The sequence below is a fragment of the Gallinula chloropus genome (genome assembly GCF_964237585.1).
Source record: "Gallinula chloropus genome assembly, contig: HAP1_SCAFFOLD_764, whole genome shotgun sequence".
In the NCBI taxonomy this organism is placed as follows: Eukaryota; Metazoa; Chordata; class Aves; order Gruiformes; family Rallidae; genus Gallinula; species Gallinula chloropus.
The window spans coordinates 1-9,432 of NW_028168232.1; the positions used below are offsets into that span (position 1 = coordinate 1).

The following is a 9,432-nucleotide window of genomic DNA, read 5'->3' on the forward strand; positions in this document are numbered from 1 at the left end:
GGATCTGGGGGGGTATTTGGGGGTCCTGGGGGGTATTTTGGGGGCCTGGGGGGGTATGTGGGGGTCCTGGGGGGGTGACCGTTGCCCCCCGCCCCTCCCTCAGCGCTGCCCAACCCGGGGGGGTCCCCTGGCGGCGGGGGAGGCGCGAGCCGCCCGAAGCTGCCGCCGCCTTGGCCGACGCCGACGCCGACCTGGAGGAGCGGCTGAAGAACCTGCGGCGGGACTGACCCCCCCGGACCCCCCCCCTGAGCCCCCAAACCCCCCTGACCCCCCTGAACCCCTCGACCCCCCCGAACCCCCAGACCCCCCTGAACCCCCTGACCCCCATGTACCGCCCAATCCCAGACCCCCCTGAGCCCCCAGACCCCCCTGAACCCACAGACCCCCCCTGACCCCCCCGAGCCCCCTGACCCCCCTGAACCCCCAATCCCTGACCCCCCTGAGCCCCCTGAACCCCCAGACCCCCCTGACCCCCCCGACCCCCCCGAGCCCCAATTGCCCCCCTCAGGGCTGACCTTTGACCTCTGCCCTTGACCCCCCCAGGCGGGGGCCGTCAGATACACTACGGGACCTCAGTTGCCCCCCTGTGGGTTATTTGCCCCCCCCATGGGTTATTTGCCCCCCCATGGGTGATTCCCCCCCACCCCTGGATTATTTGCCCCCCCCTAGGTTATTTGCCCCCTCCCAGGGTCTACTTGCCCCTATGGGTTATTTGCCCCCCCCATGGATTATTTGCACCCCCATGGGTTATTCCCCCCATCCCTGGGTTATTTGCCCCCCTGGGTTGTTATTTGCACCCCCCGTGGGTTATTTACCCCCCCATGGGTTATTTACCCCCCCCCGGGTTATTTGCCCCCCCATGGGTTATTACCCCCCATCCCTGGGTTATTTGCCCCCCCCAGGGTTATTTACCCCCCTTTGGGGTATTTGCACTCTCCCCCCCCCCCCGGGATATTTACCCCCTTTGGGGGTATTTCTTTCCCCCCCCCAGCCCGGGGGGGGGCAATAAAGGCCACAGGCATTGGTACCCCCGCTGCCTCCTGGAGGGGGGGATGCCCAGTGCCCCCCAGTATGGCACTGGGAGCACTGGGAGGGGGGTATGTGTGTGGGGAGGGGATGCCCAGTGCCCCCCAGTATGGAACTGGGAGCACTGGGAGCGGGATGTGTTTGTGGGGGGGATACCCAGTTCCCCCCAGTGTGGCACTGGGTGCACTGGGAGGGAGGGGTGTGTGTAGGGGGATGCCCAGTAGCCCCCAGTATGGCACTGGGAGCACTGAGAGGGGTGTGTGTGTGGGGGGGGGATGCCCAGTGCCCCCCAGTGTGGCACTGGGAGCACTGGGAGGGGGATGTGTTTGTGGGGGGGATGCCCAGTTCCCCCCAGTATGGCACTGGGAGCACTGGGAGGGGTGTGTGTGTGTAGGGGGGGTTGTATTTTGGGGTCTTTTGGGGTTATATGGGGGGGTTTGGGGTTTATTTGGGGGGTTTTGTGGTTTATTTGGGGATTTGGGGGTTTATTTTGTTTTTTGGGGGGGGGTTGGGTTTATTTGGGGTTTTTTGGGGGGGTTATTTTGAGGGTTTTGGGGTTTTTTGGGGGTTATTGGGGGTTTTGTGGTTATTTTGGGGTTGTTTGGGTTTATTTTGAGGTTTTGGGGTTAATCTGGGGTTTTTTGGTTTATTTTGGGTTTGGGGGGGTTTTAGGGTTATTTTGGGGTTTTTGGGTTTAATTTGGGTTTTGGGGTTTTATTTGGTGGTTTGGGGGTTATTTTGGGGGGTTTGGGTTTATTTGGGGGGTTGGGGGTTATTTTGGGGGGTTTTGGGCTTATTTTGGGGTTTGGGGGTTTATTTGGGGGTTTTTGGGTTTATTTGGGGGCTTTGGGGTTATTTTGGGGTTTTTTTGGGTTTAATTTGGGGTTTGGGGGTTATTTCGTGGTTTGGGGGTAATTTTGGGGTTTTTGGGTTTATTTTGGGGGTTTGGGGTTTTTTTTGGGTTCATTTGGGGGGTTTGGTTTCTTTGGGTTTTTTTTTGGGGGGGTTGGATTAATTTGTGGGTTTGGGGGTTTATTTTGAGGGTTTTTTTTGTTTTAGGGTTGATTTTGGAGGTTTGGGGGGATTTTGGGTGTATTTGGAGTTTTTATTTTGGGGTTTGGGGTTTTTTTTGCTTCATTTTGGGGATTTTGGGGTTTATTTAGGATTTTTTGGGGTTTATTTTGTGTTTTTTGGGGGCATTGGGGGTTGGTTTTGGGATTTTGGGGGGTTATTTTGGGAAGTTTTTGAGGGTTTTTTGGTTTATTTGACTTTTATTTTGGGCGTTTTTGGGATCATTTTGGGGGCTTTTTGGTCTTTTTTGTGTTTATTTTGGATTTTTTGGGGGGTTATTTTGGGTTTGGGGGTTTTTGGGTTTATTTTGGGGTTTTTTTGGGTTTATTTTGGGGTTTGGGGGGAATTTGGGGTTTTTTTGGGTGTTTTTGGGGTATTTTTGGGTGGTGTTCTGGGGGGGTTGGGGTTTGTGTGTTTTTTGGGGTTTTTTTGGGGGGTTGGGGGGTATTTGGGGTATTTTTGGTGTGTTTTTGGGTGTTTTGGGGGGCGTTTTGAGTATTTTTTCATTTTGGGGGGTTATTTGGGGTATTTTGGGGGGTTGGGGGGTTTTGTGTGGTTTTGGGGTGTTTTGGGTTTTTTTGGGGGGGTATTTGGGGGGTACTTGGGGTTTTTTGTGTGTTTTGGGTGTTTTGGGGGTCATTTTGGGTATTTGGTTTGGGGGGTTATTTGGGGGGTTTTGGGGGGGCATTTTTGGGGTTATTTTGGGTTTTTTGGGGTTTATTTGGGAGAAGGTGTTTTTTTGGGGGAGTTTTTTTGGGGGGTTGTTTTATTTTGGGGTTTTTTAGGGGGGGGTTGGGGGTGTTTTTGTGGGTTTTCTGGGCTCTTGTTTTGCTCCCACTGGACGTTCCCTTCTCTTCCCGTTCGGACTTTGCCCTTTCCCAAGGGCTCACGCGCTCCCTGGGGTGAGCTGAGCTGCTGGAAAACCCCTCTCAGAGGTAAATCCCCCCCCAAAACCCCCCCAAAACCCCCTAAAAAAAGGGGGGGACACAACACCAGGAGCGGGGTGAAGGTGGGAAACGCGTTGCTCGCCCAACAACCACCCTCAAGACACCCCAAAGATTTGGGGTTTCATTGAGCTGGGGGAGTGGGGGGAGAGGGGGGGTTTTGGGGCTGGTTTAAGTGGGGTTTGGGGGGGTTTTGCCTAAATGACCATCTGGATTATTAACAGTTAATTAGCAGGTTTTAATCCCAGCTCCTGGAGTCGGCCGGCGGGATGGCGGCGCGCGAGGTACGGCGTCACGCGGCGTGGGGTGATTTGGGGAGGGGGGGGGTGGCTTTAGGGTGGGTTTTTGGGGAGGGGGATGGAGGAAGAAATGGGTTGTTTAAAAGAAATGAAGATAATTAGCTAATGAATTAATTAACAGGGAGTCGTTAGGAGCTGCTGGTGCGTCCAGCAGCCCTTGGTTAATGAGTAAAGCTGAGTCAACAGAGCTGGGAGGGATTCTGACCCCCCAACACCCCCCAAAACCAGGGGGACAGGGTGTTGGGGGGGTAACCCCCTCCCATCCTTCTGCCCACAGCTCTTCCTCGTCGCCACCTTCCTCTTCCTCACCCGAGGAAGCGGCGGGGTTGCTGGAGCTGCCCAGCCCCCGGCGGTGGGACGGGGGGGTTGGAGGTCGGTGGAGCTGCCCGGTGAGTCTCTTCTTGTTGGTGGGTTGTTGATCTGGGGTGGTTGATGTTTGTGTGTCCCCCCCACTACCCCACCTGAGCTGTGATCGCCCCTTCTTGGGTGGGAAGAGGGAGAGGAGGCTGCTCCAGGTGTGGGTTCTCCATGGGCTGGGCTCCTTCAGGGTCAACCTGCTCCAAGTGTAGGATCTCCATGGGCTGGGGTCCTTCAGGGTCAACCTGTTCCAACTATGGGTTCTGCATGGGCTGGAGTCCTTCAGGGTGAACATACTCCAGGTGTAGGATCTCCATGGGCTGGTTTCCTTCAGGATGAACCTACTCCAAATGTAGGATCACCATGGGCTGGGGTCCTCAGGGTGAACCTACTCCAAGTGTAGGATCTCCATGGGCTGGGCTCCTTCAGGGTCAACCTGTTCCAACCATGGGTTCTCCATGGTCTGGAGTCCTTCAGGATGAACCTACTCCAGGTGTAGGATCTCCATGGGCTGGGCTCCTTCAGGGTCAATCTGTTCCAACCATGGGTTCTCCATGGGCTGGAGTCCTTCAGGATGAACCTACTCCAGGTGTAGGATCCCCATGGGCTGGGGTCCTTCAGGGTCAACCTATTCCAAGTGTAGGATCTCCACGGGCTGGGCTCCTTCAGGGTCAACCTACTCCAAGTGTAAGATCTCCATGGGCTGGGGTCCTTCAGGGTCAACCTGCTCCAAGTGTAGGATCTCCATGGGCTGGAGTCCTTCGGGTCAACCTACTCCAAGTGTAGGATCTCCATGGGCTGGAGTCCTTCAGGGTCAACCTAGTCCAGGTGTAGGTTCCCCATGGGCTGGAGTCCTTCAGGGTCAACCTGTTCCAACCATGGGTTCTCCATGGGCTGGAGTCCTTCAGGATGAACCTACTCCAGGTGTAGGATCCCCATGGGCTGGGGTCCTTCAGGGTCAACCTATTCCAAGTGTAGGATCTCCACGGGCTGGGCTCCTTCAGGGTCAACCTACTCCAAGTGTAAGATCTCCATGGGCTGGGGTCCTTCAGGGTCAACCTGCTTCAAGTGTAGGATCTCCATGGGCTGGAGTCCTTCGGGGTCAACCTATTCCAAGTGTAGGATCTCCATGGGCTGGAGTCCTTCAGGGTCAACCTACTCCAGGTGTAGGTTCCCCATGGGATGAAGTCCTTCAGGGTCAACCTACTCCAGGTGTAGGTTCCCCATGGGATGAAGTCCTTCAGGGTCAACCTACTCCAGGTGTAGGTTCCCCATGGGATGAAGTCCTTCAGGGTCAACCTGTTCCAACTATGGGTTCTCCATGGGCTGGGCTCCTTCAGGATGAACCCACTCCAGGTGTAGGATCTCCATGGTCTGGAGTCCTTCAGGGTGAACCTACTCCAGGTGTAGGATCTCCATGGGCTGAAGTCCTTCAGGATGAACCCACTCCAGGTGTAGGATCTCCATGGTCTGGAGTCCTTCAGGGTGAACCTACTCCAGGTGTAGGATCTCCATGGGCTGGGGTCCTTCAGGGTGAACCTGCTCCAGGTGTAGGATCTCCATGGTCTGGAGTCCTTCAGGGTGAACCTACTCCAGGTGTAGGATCTCCATGGGCTGAAGTCCTTCAGGATGAACCCACTCCAGGTGTAGGATCCCCATGGGCTGGAGTCCTTCAGGGTGAACCCACTCCAGGTGTAGGATCTCCATGGTCTGGAGTCCTTCAGGGTGAACCTACTCCAGGTGTAGGATCCCCATGGGCTGGAGTCCTTCAGGGTGAACCCACTCCAGGTGTAGGATCTCCATGGTCTGGAGTCCTTCAGGGTGAACCTACTCCAGGTGTAGGATCTCCAAGGGCCAGGCTCCTTCAGGACCACTCCCCATCTCCTCTCTCCAGCTGCCTCCCGGAGCTTCTGGCGGCGGAAACGGGACGAGGAGCCCCCGTCCTACCTGAAGTGGGTGACCTTTGAGGGCCAACTGCCCGCCGACGCCGTCTCCAACTGGAACAGCTACACCCAGAGGACGGAGTACGTCTGCTCCACCCCCATCCTGGGCTGCAACACCGGCTCCTACGTCCCCCAGCGAGGTCCCTTCTGCTTCTTCCCCTACGCCGAGGAGGAGTTGAACGTGGGCGACTTCAAGGTGTTGGTCAACGTGGGGAACATGGAGGCTTTGGATTGGGTGGAGGATTCCTTTGGTGGGGTCCCCAAAAACGCCGTGGAAGGTTGTCCAGCGGTCGATACCTACGTGGGGAGGAACCGCTACGGCTTGGGGAAGGTGTCCAAGGAGCAACGCGCCGCCTTCGTGGTGGTGGACGGGGAGGAGCTGTGGTTCAAGTGGTACCAAGTCCTGGTGGTGAAGAAGGGACCGGTGGACGTCACCATCTCCCACCTCCTCTACAACCTGAGCGGGGCGGTGGAGAAGTGGGAGGACGTCACCCTGAGGAAGAAGACGGTGAGGAACGAAGGGTGCCGGGTGCTGAGGGAGGTGGTCACCTTGGAGGAGGTGACGGAGACGGAGCACAACTGGGTGACGGAGCGGCGGGTCTTCTCCACCGTCCGCGGGGTGTTACGAGCCGCCCCCCTGGCCTACAACGGGACGGGCTGGGAGGTCTCCAACCACACCGCCACCTTCCCTGGGTGGGAGAAGCCACCGCCGGCCGCTACGACACCCACAGCCAGCGGCTGGAGGAGGAGGTGCCGCCCGGCACCGCGTGCGCCCTGGCCCTGGAAGGGCGACGCGGCGACGTCCGCGTCCCCTTCACCGCCCAGCTCAGCCGCGACTTCGGGGACGGGCGGCCGCACCGCGTGGCGGTGACGGGGTGGGCGCGGAGCCGGGGGGTGGTGGGTGTCCACCCCGGGCTCAAGGAGTGTTGGCCCATCGCTGGCGACGCGGCGTGCCGCCACGCTTGAGGCAGGGACGTGTCCTGACCTTCCTCCTCCTCCTCCTGCCATTCCTCCTCCTCCTCCTGTCCTTCCTCATCCTCCTGCCCTTCCTTCTCCTCCTCCTGCCCTTCCTCCACCTCCTGCTCTTCCTCCTCCTCCTGCTGCCCTTCCTCATCCTCCCCACCACCAAAACCTCCACCTCCTGCCTTTCCTCCTCCTGCTGCCCTTCCTCCTTCTCCTCCTGCCCTTCCTCCTCCTCCTCCTGCCCTTCCTCCTCCTTCTGCTCTTCCTCTTCCTCCTGCCCTTCCTCCTCCACCTCCTGCCCTTCCTCCTCCACCTCCTGCCCTTCCTCCTCCTCCCCACCACCAAGCCCTCCACCTCCCGTGGTGTTTCCCTCTCATCACGACCCTCCTTCTCCTTTTCCAGTGCTCTTCCTCCTCCTCCTCCTGCCCTTCCTCCTCCACCTCCTGCCCTTCCTCCTCCTCCTCCTGCCCTTCCTCCTCCACCTCCTGCCCTTCCTCCTCCACCTCCTGCCCTTCCTCCTCCTCCTGCCCTTCCTCCTCCACCTCCTGCCCTTCCTCATCCTCCTGCCCTTCCTCCTCCTCCTCCTGCCCTTCCTCATCCTCCTGCCCTTCCTCCTCCTCCTCCTGCCCTTCCTCCACCACCTCCTGCCCTTCCTCCTCCTCCTCCTGCCCTTCCTCCACCACCTCCTGCCCTTCCTCCTCCTCCTCCTGCCCTTCCTCCACCACCTCCTGCCCTTCCTCCACCACCTCCTGCCCTTCCTCCTCCTCCTCCTGCCCTTCCTCCTCCTCCTGCCCTTCCTCATCCTCCCCACCACCAAAACCTCCACCTCCTGCCCTTCCTCACCATCCCCAGCACCAAACCCTCCATCTCCTGCCCTTCCTCACCCTCCCCACCACCAAACCCTCCACCTCCAGTGGTGTTTCCCACTCATTACCACCCTCCTCCTCCTCTTCCACTGCCCTTCCTCCTCCACCTCCTGCCCTTCCTCACCCTCCCCACCACCAAGAATCTCCATCTCCATCTTCTGCACCCCCAAAAAAAACCCTTTTCACCCCAAAACCGCGCCGGGACCGATGCTGAAGAACACGTTTTATTGTCCTTCCCTTGGGTTGTGGTTTTGTTTTCCTGGTGGAACCTTCAACCTCCTCTGAACCCACCCCAGGTGGATGGACCTTCACATCCCCACCCTGTGTCCCAACCCCAAATAAACCCCCCAGAGGGGGTAGGGGGTGGGAATTGGGGTGGGGAGGGGGGAGAACCCCCCGGGAAAGGGGAAGCTGAGGGGATCTTCCACCACCACCCGCCACCACCATGGAGGTGTCAAGCCCTGGGGTGTCCAGGGGGGTGGTGGGTGAGGTAGGTGGGTGTCCAGAAGTGAAGGCTGGGGGCACGAGGGTGGGGTGGGGTGGGGTGGGTGGGGGGGGTGGGGGGACACACACGTGTGTCCATCTCCTCTCCTTCCTCATCCAACCTCCATCTCCTGCCCTTCCTCCTCTTCCCCACGACCAAATCCTCCACCTCCTGCCCTTCCTCCTCCTCCTGCCCTTCCTCCTCCTGCCCTTCTTCCTCCTCCTCCTGCCCTTCCTCCTCCTCCCCACCACCAAACCCTCCACCTCCTGCCCTTCCTCACCCTCCCCACCACCAATACCTTCACCTCCTGCCCTTCCTCCTCCTCCCCACCACCAAACCCTCCACCTCCTGCCCTTCCTCACCCTCCCCACCACCAATACCTTCACCTCCTGCCCTTCCTCCTCCTCCTCCTGCCCTTCCTCCTCCTCCCCACCACCAAATCCTCCACCTCCTGCCCTTCCTCCTCCTCCCCACCACCAAACCCTCCATCTCCTGCCCTTCCTCATCCTCCCCACCACCAAACCCTCCATCTCATGCCCTTCCTCCTCCTCCTGCCCTTCCTCCTCCTCCCCAGCACCAAACCCTCCACCTCCCATGGTGTTTCCCACTCAACACCACCCTCCTCTTCCTCCTCCACCTCCCATGATGCTCCTCACTCATCACCACCCTCCTTCTCCTCTTCCACTGCCCTTCTTCCTCCTCCTGCCCTTCCTCCTCCTCCCCACCACCAGGAACCTCCATTTCCTGCCCTTCCTCCTTCTCCCCACCACCAAACCCTCCATCTCCTGCCCTTCCTCCTCCTCCCCACCACCAGGAACCTCCATCTCCTGCTCTTCCACATCCTCCCACCACCAAAACCTCCACCTCCCGTGGTGTTTCCCACTCATCACCACCCTCCTTCTCCTCTTCCACTGCCCTTCCTCCTCCTCCTCCTGCCCTTCCTTATCCTCCCCACCACCAAACCCTCCACCTCCTGCCCTTCCTCTTCCTCCTCCTGCCCTTCCTCCTCCTCCCCACCACCAAACCCTCCACCTCCTGCCCTTCCTCCTCCTCCACCTCCTGCCCTTCCTCCTCCTCCCCACCACCAAACCCTCCATCTCCTGCCCTTCCTCATCCTCTCAACCACCAAACCCTCCATCTCCTGCCCTTCCTCCTCCTCCACCTCCTGCCCTTCCTCCACCTCCTGCCCTTCCTTATCCTCCCCACCACCAAACCCTCCATCTCCTGCCCTTTCTCCTCCTCCACCTCCTGCCCTTCCTCCACCTCCTGCCCTTCCTCCTCCTCCCCACCCCCAAACCCTCCACCTCCTGCCCTTCCTCTTCCTCCTCCTGCCCTTCCTCTTCCTCCTCCTCCTCCTGCCCTTCCTCCTCCTCCCCACCACCAAACCCTCCATCTCCTGCCCTTCCTCATCCTCCCCACCACCAAACCCTCCATCTCCTGCCCTTCCTCATCCTCCCCACCACCAAACCCTCCTCCTCC

General features: G+C 59.0%; 1 protein-coding gene and 1 long non-coding RNA gene across 3 annotated transcripts; one reads left to right on the forward strand and one right to left on the reverse strand.

Moving 5' to 3' along the window:
- Positions 1-2,998: 2,998 nt before the first annotated feature.
- LOC311204686 (natterin-3-like) lies at positions 2,999-6,606 on the forward strand (the record flags this gene model as incomplete). Its single annotated transcript, XM_084281077.1, is given in 5 exon segments — positions 2,999-3,032; positions 3,277-3,325; positions 3,618-3,729; positions 5,592-6,319; positions 6,322-6,606. Coding segments are annotated over 4 exon segments (1,140 nt in total). The 5' UTR covers positions 2,999-3,032; positions 3,277-3,310.
- A 144-nt stretch (positions 6,607-6,750) lies between these two features.
- Positions 6,751-7,707, reverse strand: LOC311204687. Of its 2 annotated transcripts, none has more exons than XR_014618089.1 (3): positions 7,577-7,707; positions 7,418-7,470; positions 6,751-6,808 (listed from the first exon to the last, which is right to left on the reverse strand). It is a non-coding gene; the product is annotated as an uncharacterized lncRNA (long non-coding RNA). The 2 variants fall into 2 exon arrangements; XR_014618090.1 differs by lacking the exon at positions 6,751-6,808 and adding an exon at positions 6,815-7,175.
- Between the last annotated feature and the right edge of the window lie 1,725 nt (positions 7,708-9,432).